The sequence below is a fragment of the Cibotium barometz genome, chromosome 38, assembly GCF_041138505.1.
Source record: "Cibotium barometz isolate CiBa-2024 chromosome 38, ASM4113850v1, whole genome shotgun sequence".
NCBI classification, from domain to species: domain Eukaryota; kingdom Viridiplantae; phylum Streptophyta; class Polypodiopsida; order Cyatheales; family Cibotiaceae; genus Cibotium; species Cibotium barometz.
The window spans coordinates 20942814-20965260 of record NC_141083.1 but is presented as its reverse complement, the minus strand read 5'-3'; the positions used below and the strand labels follow the sequence as shown (position 1 = coordinate 20965260).

General features: G+C 46.6%; 1 protein-coding gene across 1 annotated transcript; it reads left to right on the top strand.

The window, feature by feature from the left end:
• The first annotated feature begins 647 nt into the window (after window positions 1–647).
• LOC147616459 (uncharacterized) lies at window positions 648–22092 on the top strand. The gene is made up of 11 exons (XM_086777084.1): window positions 648–736; window positions 845–943; window positions 16526–16643; window positions 16838–16945; window positions 17053–17131; window positions 17253–17336; window positions 17556–17651; window positions 17842–17904; window positions 20765–20839; window positions 20921–21001; window positions 21095–22092. The coding sequence occupies exons 1-11, from the start codon at window positions 676–678 to the stop codon at window positions 21581–21583; spliced, it is 1353 nt and encodes a 450-aa protein (XP_086633210.1). The 5' UTR covers window positions 648–675; the 3' UTR covers window positions 21584–22092.
• Window positions 22093–22447: the final 355 nt, after the last annotated feature.

The following is a 22447-nucleotide window of genomic DNA, read 5'->3' as shown; positions in this document are numbered from 1 at the left end:
TATAAAAAATATTTTATCCTTAAAGGAACCCATTCTATGTATGTAGCATCATGAATCATAGTTTCCAAAACAAGTTTCCCTACTGCAGAGTTGCTTTGCGTGCATGCCATTTATGAAACATTGGGATTGAAAACAACAGTATATTTTTCATAGAAAGTAAAAGTTTTGGAGCAACACGCATAGTAGGGGGTTGAAAACACCTGAAACTTCTTCCCCCACCTTCTTCCTCCCAAAAGAAGGTGGGGGAAGAAGGTGGCATTGGCAAGATTTTTGTAGGCTGTCGCAAGCAATGTGATAGGTCTCCTTTGGGCAACATTATGATGATCACCACCTTGAGGAATAAAGTGGATAAGACCATTAGTAATAAGGAAAGATGGAATAGTAAGTGTGTTCCACATCTCCTGAAAAGTAGGTGTAATCTTTAAAAGAAAGGTGAATGAAGTCTGTGCAGTCTGTGTGGTTTTGAGATCATGTGTATACAGGTAACTTTTGTGGTATGATGTAATAGCCCTTATATAATATAATATATATTTCCCCAAAAAAAGAAAGAAAGAAATGGATGGACACCCAAATTCTCAAATGTCCTTTTAAATTCCCGCCACCTTTGAAGCACACTTTTAAACCCATGGTTGTGATAAGACATCAAAATTTTTTTTTTCCAAGTAAGATTGGGCAATGGTAGAGCTCGAGAACTCTTCTTCTTCCAGAGTGAGGAAGGTTCTTATGGGAACTTGCGGTAAACTTGCCACATTTCGCCTCTTCATAGCTGCAACGTCTGGCTGGTTCCTTTCTCAACCATTGCCGTTTTTTTTTTTTTTTTGGGGGGGGGGGGGGGGGGGTCCAGGATGGAGTGACCACACGCTTCTCAAATGTGGACGGTTCTATCCTGCTTCAGTGCGTTCCACTGAAGACCGTTTACGGCATTACAGCACCCATTTCCCATGTAAGCCTTTCTATGTATATATATCTGTGTGTCTGCATTTATGTACGTTTGCATCTGCAGAAGAGACTCACGATCAACCCTAGTATGATACATTCATGAACTTACCATTTAGGCATTCATGCGTGAATGTTTGCATCTGTAACACAGTGCAGAAGAGTGGGTCCGATTCAATACATGTATGTATGTCTGTATATGTGTTTGCATTTGTAACACAGTGCAAAAGGTATTTTCCCTACTGCTGAGTTGCTTTGCTTGCATGCCATTTATCAAACATTGGGATTGAAAACAACAGTATATTTTTCATAGAAAGTAAAAGTTTTGGAGCAACACGCATAGTAGGGGGTTGAAAACACCTGAAACTTCTTCCCCCACCTTCTTCCTCCCAAAAGAAGAGCCTTTTGTTAATAGAAAAATGGTACAACCGGGCTTTACAGAGTATCATCTATAAAAGGGAGGAGTCTGTTGTATCAATTTTCTATATTTAATAGAGGGGGGGAGAAGTTGAGCCAGCAGTGGCTTTACAGTATATCATCAATCTCCCAGGTGGTCTCAATACTTAGTCGAAGGTGCTGTGTATTGTATTTGGAGGATATCCTGAAGGAAACATCTCTGAGCTATATCCCTACAGACAAGTGTAACAGGATTTGCTCCGCTGCCCTCAAAAAGATGTGGGCCAGACTGAGTCAACCATGCAATAGCACCCCAAGGAATATAGATAGGATCACTCCTTAACCTGCCCAAGAGGTGGGCTATGGATACTCAGATTCTTTGTGCTCCTTTGCGCTCCCATAATCAATGATACATTGTCTCGGATGGAATTGAGCATCTTGGACAAGAGGGGTCCACACCAGAAATAGATCTCCACTGGCTGGTGGGCAACCCACTGTGTAGAAACAACTAGAAGAAGTAGGATACTTGGCTCCTCCTCCTTGTGTACGAGTGCCAGAGTCTGGCTAAATGGGGGGTGTAATGTCATATGCCTCCAAGTGAGGTCTAAGAATGGGAAGTGCTTAGGTTTGTCCAAACACGAGTAACCTGACATTACACACAGTATAGCTAAAGAGATGTATGCTCCTCACGGGTTTAGTCACATCAGCCCATTCTTCTTCAACCAGGGTCTCAATGTAGATATGTGACACACCTACGAGCATGCAGGGTAGAGCCAAACATTAGATAGCAGCTGACGGGTAGGGTCAGACATCGCAGGTGACACGCGGCGGTGTTGATGTGGCATAAGCCTATCATGGACAAGGGCTCCTCATCTAAAGCTTTCTTTAAAAGTTTACATGTAACCAAACAAAAACAATGTACCTCACGAGTGCAAAAGGATAATAGAGAGTGAACACAAAATGTACTGCAGTTAAAGCAAGAATGTGTGACTCACTTTCAATAAGTTTTTGTGTCACACCTACATTATTGTATGGAGCTCCCATTTAGGGTCCTAATTTGTACCACAACAAGAGAGAGGGGGGAGCTAGCTGAGACAGATACAAAAGAGGTATATGATGGGTGGAAGCTGATGGAGATGTCCCTAGTAATGATTATCTTGCACATGATTAGGAGTAAGCCATTAGTGCCACATGAGATCGTGCGAGCGGAGATGGGGTTGCATCGATTGTGACAGAGATTGTATTCTAGACAGTGACGTATTGGCACAGATTATGGGTGCTCCCACGAGATAGATGCCCCCGGCTCGTCCTAGAGTCCTTGAGACAGCTAGCACTAGACGGAGACACACAATGTTGGTATGCTCAGATGAGCACTCGGGTGGCATGGAGATGGGGGGACTCCCCTCCATTTCAGTACAGTTGTTGCATGTGCAGAATCCTTGTTGTACTGATCCACAGCCCTAAGCTTGATTAAGAACAAGATGCTGATTTAAACATGATTAAGATAGAGGAGCGAGCAGAAGAGAGATTGGTGTCAGGGTGCACTATACCTCCACGACCAGCCAAAAAAAATAGTCGGCCAGTTGCAGGGGTGTCGGCCAGCACATGTGGGAGGTTGTGGACCTGAAGCAAAACAATCAGCCAGCACCAGCATGAACAAATGCAGTCGGCCAACATCAGAGGTCCTCCTGCCACCATAGGGCTGCCACACCCAAGCCACAAAAAATAAGGGAAAAATGGGAGAAAAATACGAGGAGTGAGGAAAAATGAGAAAACACCTACAAAGGGCGGGCACACCCACAACAGAGGCCCTGGTGTCTGGTAAAGACAGGAGATGACTTCTAACAGTAGTCGGGTCCACCTAGTACAATAAGTATAGGTCTTGGTACAGCAAGTACAGGTCTTGGTACAACAAGCACAGGCCCTCGAAAAGACAATATTTTTATTGCTTGGTACATTTTAAGTACAGTAGGGTACAATCAAGTATTCAAGTACAATTTGGTACAATAGGTACACGTGCAGTTTGCATGTAGGTACATGGCAGGTACAACACACGTGTGCAGGTATAGCACATGGGCAGCAGCTGTGCAGGCTTGTACAACAGTCGGGTACAAGGTACAACAGCAAGTACAAAGGTATAGCGGTCGGGTACAAGGTTGGAGGCGGGTACAACTAAGGTAGAGCAGGCGATGGAGAGAAGGGTAGTTGGCCACCACCCATGTGGGGGAGAATACTAATGTTCCCATGTAATAGTTGCTTTAAGTATTATTAAACTTTAATCAAAGGTTAGTTTATGGGCACCCACACTAGAATATAAATGTCCAGTCCAAATTTTAAATGTGTGTGAACACATTTACTCATAAACATTAAAGTTAACCATAGCTTATGGATTTTACATTTTAAAAGGGCCAAAATGGTAATACTTACCACCTGTTTACACGCCACACCAATGTGTCAACAAGCAACACTCCCACGGTACACTGGGGCGTCCCCGTCCAGTGTATTGGCACGGCAAAACAGGTGAACACATGCAAACAAATCATGCGAAAACAAGTTTATGCATGCAATCATAAATGCATGTGTACATGTAATGGACGAAATCTCCCTTTCATGAAACTTGTACAAAAAGTTCTTGTCGGGCACAAAATTGGCATGACAGAAATATGAATATATGTCCTGGTCTTCCTATGGAGTGACAATCCCATAGGTAAGACGCCATCTTGGCCATACACGGGTGGCACCAACAGGCTCCTGTCCATACAGCACGAAGCAGGTCACACACGGGTGGCACAAAACTGGTTTCCGTCCATGTGATGCAGTACTGGTCACACACGGGTGGCACGAATCTGGCTCCCATCCATGTGACACCAAAAGATTGGCCCTTTCACATGGGACATTGGCCTGGCCCCAAGTGAACATGGCACAAATCTGGCCGCTCTATGGAGTGACAATCCCATAGAAGTGGCTCCAGAAATGGAGATGGACCAAATGGTGACACAAGGGAAGATCTCCAAGGTCAAAAGAAGGGATCTCTTGAGGAAAGCAAAATAGGGAAATATCTTGTGTGGTAAAGATTAGTTGATTTCTTGCATGATAAATGGACCATAGGGCCCAAAATCTAGTCCATGCAATGAAGGCATCAAATTTTGGCAAAGAGGGGGATGTCATGTGCATGCCCGTGCCATGGCATAAACCTTAGCATGAACATCTGTAATCCCTCATTAAAGTATCAGTTAAGGACATCATCAGTGTCAGCAGCATAGGTAGCATTATCTTCACCAGCATTACCATCAGCAGAACCATTAGCATCAACATCAGCATTAGAAGAACCATCTTCACCATCAACATTATCCTCATCGTCATAATCATCACCATCAACCGTGGAGGAGAAGGTTCTCTGTCGGCTGGGTGTAGACATGCAATCGGCAGCCAGCAGAGTACCTTCAGCAGGTGGCTGGTTGCTCAGCATTGGCCGATAGCAGATATAATAAAGCGCAGCAATGGTATTTATTAAAAAAGGATTTTTTGTCCAATCTGTACTGGCCGACTGCTGTATGCTGGCCGACCAGCACTCTACCCACATATATAAACAGTCCATCATATTCAGCAAAGCATAAGTCATTAGTAGAGCATTCATACATCTAGTTATCAAGTAGACATCATGTAGAAGGGCTATGGCTTATGGGCTGACCACATGCCTCAGCTATGTACGAGCATAAGCCACCTTTTTGTACCATATGAATATAGAAAACTTGACACCTAATCTCTCTCTTCTTCTCTCTCCTCTACGTCTTACTCATGTGTTAAATAGCATCAATGTTCTTAATCATGCTTAGGGTTGTGGATCAGTATATACACACACACACGCGCGCGCGCGCGCACACACACACACACACACACACGAGCGCACAAAGGAGAAAGGCGAGCTATACACCAGGTCGTGAACCCTAGAACGAGCTCTGCAGAGCAAGATGCGAAATCTAAAAAGGGGCTCTGCAGCAAGTTGCGAACCTAAAATGGAGCTTTGCACCAGTTCACGAATCCTAAAATGAGGATTACACACACACCAACACCTAGAACACACTTTTTTTTTATAGTAATGATAAATTACTAGCGGGAAACCTTAGTGCGAGGTGAAAACCCACGAAGAAATATGCACTGTACAATGGTGAGTCCGAAAAGGACCCATACTAGAGTTCCTCAGAAATAGTCAAAGAAAAGCAAGAAAGTTTACAAATCAACATCCTAGCTCGCATAACAACAATGCAGTGTTTGTCCCAAGGAGAGCCCGAAGAAGGAGAAGGTGTCTGACATATGCTGTCTGAACATGAATTGGTTCCGGCTAGTCCAAATTGTCCACAGAACCCAAAACCGTACCCAAGAGAAGAACGTAGCATAAGGTCGGAGCACAATTGTCAGCACTCCAAATATCCAGAACTGCTTCCCAAAAAAGTGTGGGAAATCTAATGTGCAAGCAAGCTGAAATCCTGTCTAGGAGCAGTCTAGTGTGGAATGTGGAAAGGTCCAAAGAAGGTGCAACACTGTCTCAGTCTGCGCACCACATCGGCAGCATGATGAGGCACAGATACGCTGTGAGTGCATAAGCACACCCACTAGGAGAACTCCAAGCATGCATCTCCAGAGAAACATGCATTCTTTCAATGGCAAGATGCTCCTCCAGATTCCTCTTAAACATTATCATTACATCCAGGGATAATCCATGGCGGTGGTTGTAGCCTCACACATAAATTCTTAGGGGCACCGCCAAGACTTTCCAGTCAGCTAGGCGGTCATGCATACGAAGTGGTGGTATTGGTGCAAAGGGAGACAACAACTCGTATATTTCATGCCACAAAGGTCTATAATGTATACCCAATCCAAAACTACGTCGAGCCATAGGGAAGAACTTAATGTTTCCAGCTTGGCCCACCACATCATGGATCTCGATTATGCCCTTTTTTGCCAAGAAGAAAGCTTTCCTTGGTTGTGTGAAAGCCAATGGGCAGGCACACAAGAGCCGCAGTCCAATGTATGCTTTCAGCCCTCAGCGAATTCCCTTGCACCATGTCATGGCCATTCCATGTCACATGTTGTAATACTTTGTTCCAGTCTTGAATAAGGTGTGCGTTGCATGGGCAGCCGAGTATCTTTCCAACAAAACGACCAAATACCACCTCCTAGTGTGTAGTACTCCAATCACCAAAGCTTGAGGATCTCATTCTAACACACATGGCCGCTAGTATCCGTGACCAAGACGGTTGCTATGCTACGAAATTTGACAACAGAGTAGCAAGAACATGTATATGTATGTTGAGGATGCTTAGTCCACCATGCATACGGGGAGTACTGGGGAGTACATAGCTTTGCAATTGACAACAGCTTGAGTGCTTTCTTATGGTGTTTTGATTTCTAAAAGAACTCTAATATTTTCGACATAAAGTCATCAATCTGATCCCTTGGCCAAAACAAAAGAGGTAAAAAGAACTAAATATATGCAATGAGTATGGATTACACTATTCTCAAGCGTACATGCAAAGGCAAAGTGGAAAGCTTCTAGTAGTACAATTTCCCTTTTATGTGTTGTGATAGCTAGTCTGCCTATGCATTAGCAGTAGTGTTCCATGCCAGCGGATATCCCAAATGACGCACAATCTGTGAAGGCTCAATTATTTGCCTTGGCCATATATGAGCATGCCAAGCTTCATTTTTCATTGGCAAGAGTTTGGATTTCCTAAATTGACTTTGAGGCCTGCCGCACATGCGAAGAGGTCAAGTGCTTCCATTACGGACTTGAGATCATCTGGATCATTTCTAGGTAGAAAGAAGGAATCATTAGCATATGCCTGTCCCACAAATTGTTCACTTGATGGCAAAACCAGCCTATGTAAAATATGCGTGGCGAGAAGGTGATCCATATGTAAAAGCAGTGGATGTGTGGCAATGGCATATAGTAACGCATTGAAGGGGCAATGCCTAAGCTCCATGCTTCTGTGAGTTCTCCATCCACAATGCCCGATGCCCAGCTATTTGATAAAGCTAGTAAACAATATTCCTCATTTTGCGATTGAAGCCTATATGGCGCATGGTTTTTGCCACAAAGTCCCATTGGATTGTGTCAAAGGCCTTTTCAATATCTATTTGCATCAGAAGCACATCTTGTTCTGTGTATTTAGCATACTCAATGCCAATGTACGCATTCACAATGGTGTTCGTAATGTTTTTGTGAGGCACAAACCCATATTGCACCGGAAGCAAACCCGTATAGAGAGAGGCCTTGAGGCGGTTAACTAGCATTTTTCAACCAATTTGTATGCCACTGGCATGAGTGTGATGGGTCTCCAATCTGCAAAAGACTCACACAAGCTCTTTTTTGGAAAGACTTAACATTCCGTCATTCTAGGAGGAAGGCAATTTTCAACTTTCCTATGCAAGATTTATCATATATAACGACGGCACTTTCAATTGGTGTCGTGGAACACACACAACTGCACACATGCACACACATAGACTAGCGTTGTAGCTTGCAGATTGCTGCAGGAAGAGGGGAAGCAAAGGAGAATCTATGTCGGGTTACTGTAAACCAAAAGAACCTAGAGACACACACATAGATTCTCTCTCAAATAAACTCACACACATCTCTCTCCTCTCAATTACAACCACGGTTACAACTCATAAAAGCGGGCAATTGGCCCTACTACAGATACCTTGGGTCATCACGTGTGCGCACGTGCGCGCACATACATTTTTTTTTGGGGGGTAAAAAACCAGTGTTCTATTACCAAGAAGCAATGCACATTGGGAGCATGTACTTCAAGAAGAAGTCATCCAATGAAGAAAGCTAGAAACAGTGGAAAAAGACCTCAAGCTGTCGGGTATCAATAACCTCTAGCGTTGACAGTCATGTAAGGATTGGCGAAGATTGGCACGAAAGACAGCATAAGCATCTAGATAAGGTTGTCGAAACATAATATGGTTCCTAGCCTTCTAAATAGTCTAGAGTGCCCAGTATCTCATTGAGATCATGAAAGTGTCAAATCCAGCCATGAAGTTAGCAAAACACCAAAAATTTAGAAGAGTTTTCCTCCTTTGAAGGATGGAAAACGTCCTTGGAGATTGCGAGTCAGTGCTTGAGTTCATTTGTGGACAACTGAGTCCACACATGAGCAAGCGAGGTACACGCCTACGTAAAGCTATTTCTTTAGATATTGCTATGTGTATCTCTTTGTCTTCATGTTGTTTCCTCCGTGTCTCATAGGCCACGTGGAAAGAACATCCTCAACTACTGGAAGTTCTATGTCCCGAACACGACGAGACATCAGAGCATAAGTGACCTGTTCAGCTTCCTCTGACTCACGAACACAAGAACTACCAACCTCGGTATTGGAAAGTTCCTGCCAATTGCTGCCATCTACTGGTAAGCTATCCACCATCTGGTCTCGGAAAGCCCGCTCTTGCAGCGTATCCACACTTGAGTAGCCATTACCAGACTGCCACTCATCACAATCCTGAGGACCTGGGAGAGAGAGTGCTGAAAGCCTGTAAACTCCATTCTCCACTCCACCTTCCCAAACCACTTAGCCTGTTGCTTTGTCCCGGAGAGCAACAAAATGCTCATCAAACTCCACCCGTATGCCAGTCTTGCAAACCTGATGCACTGACAACAGATGAAAACCAAGTGCCGGAACATACAACACCTGGGAGGAATGCTTTCCCCCTCTGCCATCGGGAACTATCTCCATCCTGCCCTCACTGTGAACTGGGATAGTGGACGTATCCCCAGTAAGAATATGACCAGAAAGCTTGCAGAGATCCTGTAAACCGGAACGGGAAGGAGTCATGTGTCTGGAAGCACCACTATCGAGAATCCACTCCCGAGTATCCGTTGCGGAGAGTCCTCCAATCTCCTCCCTGCCTGAAGAAAATGAAACATCGGTGTCCATCACCTCCAAGTGCACAAAAGCCGGAGTCTTCATGATTGCTGAGGAGTCTTCACCCTTCTCGGTCTTCCGCTTGGGACACTGCCTCCAGTAGTGGCCTTTCTCGCCACAATCATTACAGGTCCTCTCTGCCTTCAGTTTCTCGCGGTCAGCGTCGGACTTCTTCTCAGAAGACTTCTCCGATGAAGCCTTCCCTTTGTCCGAGTTACGGCCTTTCGACCGTTGGCCAGTTAAGGCCTCCGAACCTCCACCCTGAGGAGGGTTCGTGAATCGTTCCTCCTGGTCCAAGACCATGGACACAAGCTCCTCCCACGTGATGGTGCTGAGCCTGCCACTGGTAATCAAAGACGAGTAGAATGCTGAGTACGAAGAGGGCAAATGTGACAGCAACGTGATGGCCATGTCCTCTGACGATATCTCCTTCCCAGCCTGAAGAACTTCCTGCTGAAGAGCCTGCAGCTTGTTAATATGCTCCCGCATCGTCGACGACTTTGCAGGGCTCATAACCCGCATCTGTACTTCCAAGGAAATCCTCTTCATGGGCGATACCCTGTTGTAAAGTGAGGCCAAATGCTGCCATATACCTCTGGCCAGCGTCATGTGCTTGACATGATTGATTACCTGCGATGTGCAGTTGAGGAAAATAAACGAACGGACCCTGGCGTTGACACGATCCCGCATCTGTGTCTGGGCCTCCCGGTCCTTTCGGATCGACGGTAACTCCCTTTCCTCTACTTCCGGCCGTGGAACACCAACAACGACGAAATCGGCGAGATCGTAGGACTCCAGAACGGATTCCATCATCACCTTCCATATGCCGTAGTTGCTCCCGTCCAACTGACGGTCCACCGGGAACGTGGGGAGTGTCGGGATCTTCACATGTCTCTCGGCCATCTCTAACAGATCTGCCATAGCGGGGATGTACTCTGAAAAGGGTGGGTGGGTGGGAACAAAGAAGAACTGATACCTGCAAGTGGCTGTCCAGCAAATCAGCCCGCCTTCCTCTTGCTTCTCCTCTTCCCGAACAGTCCAAATTAGTCCACCAATCAGCCACAAAACAGCCCCCTCTTGCTCACACAAATCCCAAGACCTATCTAGAGCCTAGGGCTCTGATACCATGTCAGAATATGCAGCGGAGATGATGACCAAATCTGGGAACACAAGAGCAAAAACGCAGGCAGAAAAACAGCACAAGAGAGAGAGAGATGTAGGCGTGTAACTCTGCTCTATATACACAAGAAGATCCCGAGGAATGATACAAATGAGGTATGGGGGCTGAGGACCTATATATACCCCCCTAGAGGGCAGTCGGCCACAGCATAAGGAAAAGCCCACGACTGATAAAAAGGTCCACGACTGCATAAATGCAGTCGGCCAGCAATCTGGTGCCCAAAACTGATCAAAAACAGTCGGCCAGCAGCAAGAGTGCCCACGACTGATAAACATCCAGTCGGCCAGCACTGTACAGCTCTTGGCACCCTTTGGCAGCCCTCCCAAGCCTCAGAAAAATGGGAAAAAATAGGGGAAAAATGCGGAGAGTGGGGAAAAATGGGAAAACACCTCATAAGGGCGAGCACACCCACAACAAAGGCCCTGGTGTATAAATCTAGACAGGAGATGACTTCTAACAATGTCTACCCCGTCCCCACCACCGTGACCAATGAAGTCAGCCACCTCATCGATGTATAGCCCAAATAGTGTAGGAGAGAGTAGGCATCCTTGCTTCACACCTATGGTGCTAGCAATAACATCAAATAGCCCCCCCGGGGCATCGTATGTGCTCAAGGACCTGCTCATATAAAGCATAGATGCCCCAAACCATTTCTGATGGGATCCCCAATGACTGTAGGTGCTAGAAGAGTCTCTCTCGTGGCACCGTGTCAAATGCTTTGCGGAAATCCACAAAGCAGCAGTATAATCTCTTCTCCCGCGCCCTAGTGTGGTCAATCAGACATCTCAGAGTGAATATATGGTCAATAGTGGAGAAAGCTCGTTGGAATCCAGCCTGCCCTGGTGCTCGCAGTCCCTCCTCCTCTGCATATGAGCTCAACTCTGCCTCCAGCACTACGCCATAAAGTTTGGCCAATGTATGACCAATCATGATAGTCCTGTAGTTGTTGGGGTCTAGCATGTCTCCCGCTTTGTGGAGAGGCACGATGGTGTGCATAGTCCACTCAGCTCTGGTAGGCCCTCCACTAGTGTCCTATTAAAGAGGTGAGCAACAAAGGGTCCCAGTGTGTCAGCTGCATAAATAAGATGCTCACTCTGTATACCTGTGTGGTGAGTTGATCTCCCATGCTGTAACCGGTGGATAGCTCTCTCTACCATCGAGGCGGTAAAGAAAGTAGAGGTGGTAGGGCGGGACTTTGTGGCTGTGGTATGGGCGGCTGTTGAGGGATATGGTAGAGGCTCTTTGCATGTGTGTGCCATGTGTGTGGATCCTCAATCGGGGTACGAGGGCGAGGCTCTCTCATCTTGCGCCATGCAGTGGTTACATCTCTGCTCATGAGTAGGTGGTATATATCCTAGTACTGTGCCTCATATGCACGCCTCTTATGGCGTGTGAGGGTCCTCATCTGTCGGCTCGCCCGTCTCTGTGTAGTGGTCCCCAGTGCTCTTTGGGCATGGAGGTGTCTATATAGCTCTCTGCACTCATCATCATACCATCGATTTTGGGGCATGCTCCTAGATCTATCTGTGTGTGCAATGTGTGTATGATGGGGGAAGCTACGGGTGGCGGCCGTATGTAGTAGAGATGACAGCTAGGTGGTGAGTGTGTCTAGAGGTGACAGGGGATCCATCTGGAGTAGCCCGTCATATACATGATGCTCATATATGTCTGCCAAGTCATGGGTGAAGTAGAAAGTTGTATGTGATGCTTGTGTGGGCTGTGTGGGTGCTGGTGTGGAGCTCGCCAGTGATAGTAAGAGGTATGTGTGATCCACACCAATAGGACAGTGGGGGATGGTGAAAGATGTCACTGCCTGTGTGGTCTCCATGGACCCCATGATGTAGTCCACTGTGCTCCCCCCCTCCCCCCCCCCCGATCGTGGAAAGCATGTCAGTGCTCCTGAATCCTGCCACTGTCTCATCCCGTTATAAATAACGAGATGGTGTCGCGCTCCCAGCTCAAGTAAGTGATGACCATAACTGGTGTTATCCGGCCCCATGTCCTCTGACACCCTGCAAGCTCCCGTGTCCTCCACCTCTAGTGTGTGCATCACCTCGGGGTGCTCGAAATCATAAATGTTGCACTGTCGGCTCTGTGTCCGTGCATTGAAGAGAGAGAGAAATGAAATGAAATGTTATATTAATGTCTTCAAAAGGCCAAAGTGACCTATGAGACCAAAGTTACAACCATATGACATCTGATACACTATCTGGAAAAGAAAAGAAAGGACTGAAGGTAAGTATCTAGCCCTACAATACATCAGTAGGGAGCATCCGGAAGCAGCAACTAGGGAGAGTGGGAAGCTAATGCTACTAGTCAAAATGGGGTACATGAGTACATGGATACATGAATACATGAATATGGGGGAGTACAAAAGTGACAGTGAGTACAACAGTATATGGTCTCTGTTGGATGGCCTGGATATCTGCCATAGTGAGATGCTTGGTTGGACGAGCCCGATGCCTCGCAATGATGCTCTGAATCCTCCGGTGTAAGCACCGTCTCTGATGTAAGGATCCGCGAACCCTCGGGCGTCTGGATCTGCCCAACTGGATAGCTCTCTCAACTAGAGTCCCACGGGGTGCCCACTGTTGGGCTGTCAGCTGTGTGTCCTCCCGGGTAGTCCCTCTAAAGAAGTCAGTAATCTGTCTCTGTGTGGACTCCCTGCCAGTCGGGCGTTTGCTCTTCATAATGGACTCTCTGAGCCTGCGGATCTCCAGGAGATAAAAACCCAGGCATTGTTGATCACAATAGTCCATGACTCTAGCCAGTGGTCCAAATCCCTCTCTGAAAAGGCAATGGTAGCGCCCTCGAATCTCATAATATGCTGTGCAGCGACAGATGTAGTGCTCCTCCGTCTCTGGCTCTATCCAACAAATCTGACCTATCCTGTCCCCTGGAGGTATGCCTCTAAATTTGCGTGTCTCTATCTCTAACTGATGTGAAGAGGTGCAGATCTGCCCAATGGCGCACCTCAATTCATGAGACAGATGGGTATCCATGTAGCTCGGTCTAAGTATAAAGCTATCCTCAGTGGTGCGGAGAAGATGGTCTCTATAGAAAGCCATCTTTGTCCCTAACTCCTGTGAGGGCTCTAGCCATGTCCTCCTAGTGTCCAACTGAATGAGGTCCTGTCTGATGACTACTAATCTCAGAATGTGTCAAGGTGAGAGAGGGTGCCTCTAGAGAGTACTGGAAGGGTGGAAGTCTGTCTAAGCTGAACCCGTGGAGCTCAAACCAGGATGCTATCTGCGCATACCAACATGAAGTGTCTCCCTCCATGGCTAGCTGATGAGAGGACTCTAAAGCAAGTCGTGCATACTGGTGCCGGGGAAGCTCCCAGGTGCTATGAATGAAGGACATTGATCTGGCAAGAGCCTCTACTGCGATCGGTGGTGCTCCCATCTCGGCTCGGATAATCTCATGGGGTACCGAGGCCTTAGCCCGAATCATCCTGGAGATCATGGACACAAGTGGTCTCTCCATCTATCTCCATCCATCGTATGTGTGTCCTGATCGACTGTGACGATCTAGGCTAGGCCCCCAGATCTGTACTCCATATAGCATAGCCGATGTGACCAGCATATCAAAAAGCCACAGCTTAGTGCGTGGCTCCTGAAACTGTACCTGTGAGCACATCCTCTCTAGACCTCCTAGTGTTGCATATCCTCTAGTCAATCTGGCCTCTGCTACCCCCCTCATGGAAACTGTGGGCCCAGTGAACACCACTCCAAGATATGTGTATGAGTCAACATACTCCACTGTCTCCTGCCCATATGTGAAAATAGGCGCTGATCTCCAGACCCACTGAGCTGTAGTGTTAAACACCATAACCTTGGTCTTACCAAGGTTAACTGAGAGCCCACTGTCCTGTGCATAAGCATGTAAAGTATCCAAGTGCCTTTGCATACCCTCTGGTGAGTCTGCTATAAGCACAATATCATCAGCATATAAGAGCAGAGGTATCCAAGTGCCAGCCAACTGGGCTCCTCTGTCCCCTCGTGTCCCAATATAATCAAACGTCTACTAGAGACCGAATGCGGAGTCTTGCTCGGAACTTCAATGCCAGGATAGGCAGTCAAAACGCAGCCAAACAAGGGCCAACCAGTGTCCACACCTCCTATGAGGAAAAACGCTGAAGAGAAGGTACCTTTGGGTCCAACGGGAGGAGCCGAGGTGAAGGTGGAGCTACCAACAGAAATAACTCAGAAAAACGCAGCAACCATGGCTGCAAATCTGAAAACACAGAAGTATTTGGGGCAGTAGATAGGGCTGAATCTGGAAAAACAGAAGATATATGGTACACCCAAGTCCTCATATCAACAAACAGCATCAGAAAACTTGTAGGAGAAGAAACGCAGCAAATATTGCTGCTGTCCTGAACAAAACAGGCGGCCAGCACAACAGGGGGGGGGGAGGGGGGGGTAGATGCTGAAGAAAACATTGCAAAACTGCGTGAGGAAACACCTGTAGAAGAAAACGCAGAAAACTAGGTGCTGCTACCCTGAAAACAGTGCAGCGGACAGGTGTAGGGGGTTCTCAGAAGGTCAAAACCTGATATGGATAACCACGGGCTGCAGAGGAAAACGCTTGGAAGAAGCCAGCCGACCAGCAGCAACCTGAGAAAAAAAAAACGCAGATCTGTCCATCTGCAGAAAAAACGATTGGAGGGAGAGAAGGGAGCATCCAACACTTTAGATCACCGGTGCTCTGATACCATGATAGAATGCACAACGGAAGAAGGGAAAGTGGAAACATAGGGGAGAGAGTGAGAGAGATGAAGAGGAAACACAGGTATTGACCTGCTCTCAATATCATCAAGCAAGAATACATGTCCCGAGCAAGAGGGGAGAAGGCCTCGTATGTGAGGGACTGCAGCAAACAATGCTAAGCAATACAATGTAGTGAAGAATGAGGGAGGTAAGCCAGCTATATATATGCCAACATGAAGGCAATTGACTAGGGAAAAGATCCTCCATGACTAGGGAAAAGGTGCCCTAAGACTCCATAAAATGGGGATAAAATATGGGTAAAATAAGTGAGGGGTGACCAGCCCCTCAAGCTAACATGGTGAGCCCTAGAGGCTAAAATAGGACACCAAACATGAAGCCAGCAACAAGGAGATGATGTCTAACAGGTTGTGCATCTCTAAATGCTTGCATTCTTGCCTAGAGCTGCCTCTATGCAGGGGTCTTGCCAACACTTGAGAAATGCTCAAAATAATCTTTGACATGCCTTTTTGTAGTGGCAAGGGGATGGTCAGTTGGTTGGCCAACTATGCCAATTAGACTAATTGTGCTAGTTGTGCATGAGTAGAGACAATGTGTCTAAAATCTGTCCACATTCAATGAACGTGGGCACCTTTCTGTTTGCCTTGTGGAAGGCATGTTTGGCTGTCCCAAAACAGGTCCAATTCGCCCATATTCTTCCTTGAACCTTGCCCTTGAGGTGGCTGCAAGTAGGAAGCATGTCCGGGTGGCACTCACATGGGTGATGCATGTGACGAAGGAGTCCACCTTGGTTTTTTTTTTAAAAAAAAAATATTATAATAATGGGGGCGGGGGGACTATGGGCCTTTTACAAATGCCAAATCAAGGAAACAACTGCTAACAAATGTGCAGCAGCAAAAGGTGCAATGAGAAAAGATTGATAGAGTAACGGAGGGCGAAAGGGGAGGCTAAGCAGGTGGGAATGGGCACGAGAGACAGGAGCTGAGGATGAGAAAAAGTACCCGTGAGGGTTGGGTTGGGTTGGGGGGAGCTTCAGCCTCTTTTGTGCTTTAAAGTAGTTTCAAGAACCATGGTTGTGTACCATGCACTGTGAGATTGGTTTAAAGAGCTGTTTTTCTTTGACAAATCAGCCATCAAAAGGCTGGTATTCAAGTACTCACGGGACTTTTAGGGAAATACCTTGTTTGGTGCATCCCAAGTGAAATTCATTGTGTCGGATGGTCTCTAATGGTGCATCACATCCACGTTAAGAAGGAAGTGCACAATTGATTGATTTCCACCGTTTCATAGGTAGGCCACCGCTGTGAACTCCATAACCACCTTCAGTCACTCACTTATTGATCATTTCATGACAGGTGTAGAGGTGGATACATCCACTTATGCTATTCCATCAACTGCTTCTATTAAAGGATGGTTGCGTTGTGTTCCAAAAGGATTCCTCTTTCACTTCAAAGCATTTGGTTTATTCTGCAGGTACTTTATAAATTGCCTATAGTTTGTGTTTGTTTGTGTATGTGTGTGCAGGTGCATGCACGTATGCGTGTGCCAGTGTGTGTATGCATGTGTGGGAGATTTACAATAATTTAGCAGTATTTAAGCGACAGTTATGAGTTCAAGGGGATGCCTATAGATACATTTGAATACAAATCTAAAATCTGCCTATGCAGCAAGTCATGCCCAATAACTGCACTTCCAGTACACATTCGTACTAAGATGTCGGTGGCGTACCTGGGAAAAGACTATATCCATCTCAGCGCAATCTCGGAGTCTTTACGGTGTGGCTACACATGTATCAAACTGTCATAATGCTTTTTTATCAACAGTTTGCTTTAATCACTTTAATTCATTGACTATATTTTTTCTTCTGTAATTTCAAGGATAGAGATGAGCTATGGCAGTTTTTCAATGCCACTCTTCATATCGTGCATGGTGCCGGAAAGCTCGGTGTGGTAGTCTTCCAGGTTGGTCACATCGCCACCTAGCGTTACACCTCTTGTTTTTTCAAGAGTGGGTGCCCTTCAAGGTGCAGCTTTGTTTTTGCTAGAATGCTTTGTTTTTAATCCCTATTTAGCTGTGCTGCAGTTTCATCTGACATTCAAGCCTACGAAGGAGAACCGAGCACATGTAGAGTGGTGCCGACAAAACTTGGATCCATGTTACTCAATGGTAGTTTACAGCGACTGCTAATCTTCTAGGTTCTAGGGTTGTTTTGGATTTATCATATATATGAAGGTGTACATGTTATGTATGTATGTCATGTGGTTTGTATATATGTAAGTAGGTAAGTAGTTATGTTTTTATGTATGTATGTATGGCTCGAGAGTTCTATATGACTTCTACCTTAAAGTTTTTTCTACGTTTGATCCTCTATACTTGCTTGAGCAGGCTGCTGAATTTCGATGTAGGGATTGGTTTAATGGGCAAAATCTGGCGTCAACGACGAAATGGTTGGAAAAGTATCGTATTGCACTTGTGGCTGCGGTATGCTAATGTATTTGTCATGAAACTACAGACAAATAGGCTAAAACAATTGGAACAAGCTCTCTACCTTTATCTCTATATCATGAATAAGGCTTTCTAGTAGCAGAAGAATGCGAAGCGTTGGAAAGGAAAGTTGTTCACATATGAGCATAGTGGATGATGCTCCTGACTTGTCATGTTAATTTTTCAGGATGAACTGCAGCATGAGACCTTTCAAAAGGACAGACAACAAACTGGTCTCCCAAAAGGGCAGGTTTCTTCTGGATTCTTTTCGTCAACTCCTTATCCTCTTTTCAGTATCAATGAAGATTCCTCAGGGGTCTCTTGCAGGTGTGCTTGGAATAGGGATCATACGTTAAGTCAAACACATGGGATAGATTGCCATGTACATGCTCACACATAAACACACATAGGCACACGCATGCACTCACACGCACGCACTGTTAGCAGAGTTGGGACCGATTTTGTGCCACAACCGGGCAACAGATGGCAGTGTCTGGGCGCCAAATAGGTGGAGACAGGGAGAGGACAGGCTGGACAGCCCGCTGGCAGACAGGTCTGCGTAGGCTTTTGGTAGTAGGTGGTCAGGTCTGGACAGCAGCCAACCAGCAAACCAAGGGGCAAAAGTGCCTATAAATACCCTCCCTCCCCTCCCTTCAGTCATCAGTCATCAACCAATACAAAGACTTCCGCTGCATATCACAGTCCATCACTTGAGGGGATAGAGGGGCTCCCATGAGGAGAGATCGGAAAAAATCAGTGGTGATGGCTCTCACTTGGGGGGGTCAAAAACTATGGCTCCATCTTGGCCACGCAACCTGCGAATACCATCTCTCCTCATGTGGGGACTTGCAATCTCAAAGAAGTCTCTTGTGACTCTACTGCCTGCCTGGGTCCAAAAGGAAGCTTTGGCATGGTATCTGTACTCCACCCTCCTCTCCTCTATGGATCTGATCTCAGTACGGTCAGCAGCAATCTGACTCTCAATCCAAGGGCTATCGGGGGAACTCTCTTGAAGCCGTTGAAGAGAAGCAAGACCCCTCCTCAGACTCCTCTCTTGCTCTCAGAATCCCTCCAACCCGCTCTGAGCTGCCTCCTACAAAAAACTGCTGATCTCACCGAGGCCGGCATCCAAAACGCATGTAGCAGAGCCTGAGATAAAATCCAATCCCGTCCAAATCTGCTCTATCTTGCTGTAGATCTCAGGGTCCTGAATAAGGCTATTCGGGATCCTAGAACTTGTGTGCTTGTCTTGCCCTCTAGGGGTCCTCTAGTGTCAGAATAACCGGAGCATGGTTCGAGAAATTAGTGCCCTCCAAGATGCCGATCATGCCCCCATGGCCACAAGCCCACTCATCCACATAAAACATGTCAAGTCGAGAAAGGTTGGGGCCGGTGATCTTGCTATCTGACCGTGAGAAACACAAGCTCTCGGGGCTATACCCAAATTCTGGAAGTTCCCAAGGGTCCTAACCTCTGAGTGCCATGACCATCTCCTCCTATGCAAAGTACTCTACGCTTGAAATTGTGGCCATGCCTCCTCTGAGCTTGTCCTATGTTGCCTCTATCATGGTAAAGTCTCCGCCCATGCACCAAAAGTCAGCCTAAGGAAGAGCTTGACAAACTCTGCTCCAGAAAATGGCTCTACTTGCTGTAGTGTTCGGGGCATAGACATTGAGGAAGCCCAGGCAATCCTCTCCAATCATAATGGTAATCCATGTGCTCGCCCAAGGACTATGACACCTAAGCCTGTCACTGCTGGTAAGAGCTCCTCACTGACAGAAATACAAACTCCTCCCTGCGTCCCCGAGGGACCAAAGGAGGGAGACCAGAAGTGTGGCTCCTGCTTGGTAAAATCTTCCCACAGTGGCGGGAACGCCTCTCGGAAAGGTGGTGCTCGTGGAGGAAGAGAATGTCGATGGATCCCCCAACTGTAGCTTTGTGGAGCTCGCCTCTGAGGATGCCTCGTCTCTGAAAGCACTGAGGCCTCCCTAAACCTTGAATGTTCCATGAGGCTATCTGCATATCAATCTCTGTGGGAAGCGGAACTATCGGAACTTCCCTCTACTCGAAGAGTCTTGGGCATGGGTTTAGATGGGGAGTAATCACTATCGGTCCTGGGGCGAAGGCGCGCCAAGTGGGTGCGGATCTTGTCCTTCTTTTGTCGCCACTTTGTCTGAGCGCGAGAGTAGGCATACTCTGAAATCCATCGATCACAATGGAGGTATTTGTAAGAGGGGGGGAGGGGTTGCGACTGAGATATGCAGGAACACAAAAAGAAGCACCTCCAGGCTAGAGTCTACCACCTCCCTGTCTGGGTGATGTGTTGAGGAAGGAGGTTGCTGAGGGGGCCTCTCCGGGACATCAGTGTGGCCAGCTGGCCTCATTGGAATCTGAGAACTGGAGGAGGAATCTCAGCTGCCAACTGGAGGGGCCAGGGGACCCTCTCCATGACTGTGGGGGGCCCATCGTTGACGGGTGGGTGCTGCAGTGAATGCTCAAAACGGTTCTTTGACAGAACCGAATCCTCCAGTACTCTGCCAGCCTGGCGCGTGCGGTGGTGCCGCTCAGCTCTGGTAGTTAGTTGTCTGCGTGCTGGGCGGCTACTGACAATCTTGCATACCAGAGTGGAGGCATCTAGTGATGCAACAGTCGTAGCGAGAAGCTGAAGATCCGCTTCCGAAAAGCATAAGCAAATGATGGCGGCCTCGGTCGGGGATGACGGAGTGGCTGCCATGGAGTCCTCCTAGGGGGAATAGGACCAGATAATGCCAAAACTTGCCACTGATAAAACTAACCCTGAGAGCTGTAAGCACCAGACCAGGGAAAAACGGGGGGAGGTTGGGTGGGTGGGTTGAGCTGGGCAGAAGCACGGAAGAGAGGGCTGCAGAAAAGGGGGGGAAGGGAGCTGGGCGGGCACGGGCAGGATAAGGAGGCAGAGCTGAGGAAAGCGAGGAGGCGGACAGGAGGGCAGGGCAGTGCAAGAGGGAAGAAAATGGGGGGGAGGTGCCACAAGAGGAGGCGAAGGGCTGGGCAGAGGCGGGGACGCTAAAAGAGAATTAACAATTCATTTCTGAGCTGCTTCATATGATCATGCATTTGTTGTCTTGCAGGAGAGGGTTACATTACCAGTGGCTTGGGCTCTTACACAACCAGATTTCATGTATGTACGAGTACATCGACGAGAGGTAGATTTCTTTGCAGTTTCTTATCAGCTGCAATGGATTTCGTTGCCCATGGGATAGTTTTGAGCAAAGTGATATACACAGGGTTCTCAGCGTCTGCTCTCAGACTCTGAGCTGCTATTCTGGGTAACTCGTCTCAAGGAAGACTTATCTCAAGAACTAAAGGTTTTTGCTTTTGCAAATCATGATACGTTAAATAGCTTTTATCCTTGTTTGGTATTTCACGGTTGTGATTTGGCTTTGTTGTTATGAATGTAGGGACCAGTCTATTTCATGTGGGGCACAGACTGGGAAGATCAGCCAATTGTCAATGCAAAGTGTTTAAATGATAGACTGGTAGACATTGCCTTTGATTGGAAAGTGGTTCAACAACTCACAGCTTCAAAGAGAGCATTGGAAACTTATTTTGGGGACAAAACAGACAACAAGAATGCTCTCAAGTGTGACTCCATGCCAAGTGAATCCATGTCTTTGTGCAAATCACAAGAGAGCAATGTATGGGAAGATGAGGTGGTAGAATGCTCCTCAGAGACCTGTAATGAACACGGATTTCTTCTCACTGGAAGTTATGTTGAGATGCAAACACCCTCGGCATTAGCTAAAAAGAAGGATGGCCAGAATGCTCCTGCTCCTCTGGGCATCAGAAGAACAACCAAGAGTACAGGCAAACAGAAAACAAATGCGTCTTCGAAGAAAAAAGTCTCTCCCATCACTACATATTTCCAAAAATCATCCTCAGGTCAATAGCTTCTTTGCTCAGAAATCAGAAACCAAGGCTCTTGCAAGTGGGACAAACCTAATCGTCTACATTCTCATAAGAAGCTGGGGTGTATAGGGCATCTATTACAGATACATCGGTGTTCAGGTGGATACAGATGTGCCTTTCTTTGAGCAGCACTTTTTATCACTTTGGTCAAGCACCTGCTCCTTGACAACTATGGTAGACACTAAAGCACCACGATGGCTGCAGTTTTGGTTGTAAATCTTCTTAGGGGGCATTTTTTGGGTTGGTTCTGGTTTAAAAATGCAGCCTCTGGTTCAAGCTTCTTAGCTTTGGGGTCATTTGAGCTGTTTTCTCGACCACCAATAAGGGTGTTGTTGAAAAAAGCCATGTAGTCCGAGGTAAATCATGCTGTTCATGCAAATTGTGGTGGTGATTTCCAGTATTTTTGGAAGTTCCTTAATACCAATGGCCATATATCAATTTGTATATATTTCCACTTGGCCACCATGCTTAAATTTATGAAGTTTTTCCACTTCGGCTCTGTATGCACTACTGCTTACCCATGAGCAGGTTTTCTTCCACTTGGGCACCATGGTTGATATTGTTTGGTATATTCATTTATTCGGGGTTTTTCCTCTCTTGCAACAGTTTGGCCCATAGTTTCTTGCTAATGCTTTTCACGGTCATGTCTAGGGCAACTCAAGAGATTGATTCACAACTATCTTTTGTTAGTTCTCATGACTCTAGAGCACAAGTTGCATGGGAGATTATCATACTACCCAAGCAAGGAAGACTTTTCAATACGGATATGCAAAGCCGAGCATTACTGTCAAAACTCAATGTGCATGGATTTCTTCTAGGTGTCTGTCTACATACTTATCATCTTA

Bases quoted from the DNA above. Each gene is read 5' to 3' on its own strand.
- LOC147616459 (XM_086777084.1), top strand. From the start codon at position 676: ATGGTAGAGCTCGAGAACTCTTCTTCTTCCAGAGTGAGGAAGGTTCTT. The intron at 16,644-16,837 runs GTACTTTATAAA...CTGCCTATGCAG, and splicing joins GCATTTGGTTTATTCTGCAG to CAAGTCATGCCCAATAACTG. The intron at 21,002-21,094 runs GTTTTTGCTTTT...TTATGAATGTAG, and splicing joins ACTTATCTCAAGAACTAAAG to GGACCAGTCTATTTCATGTG.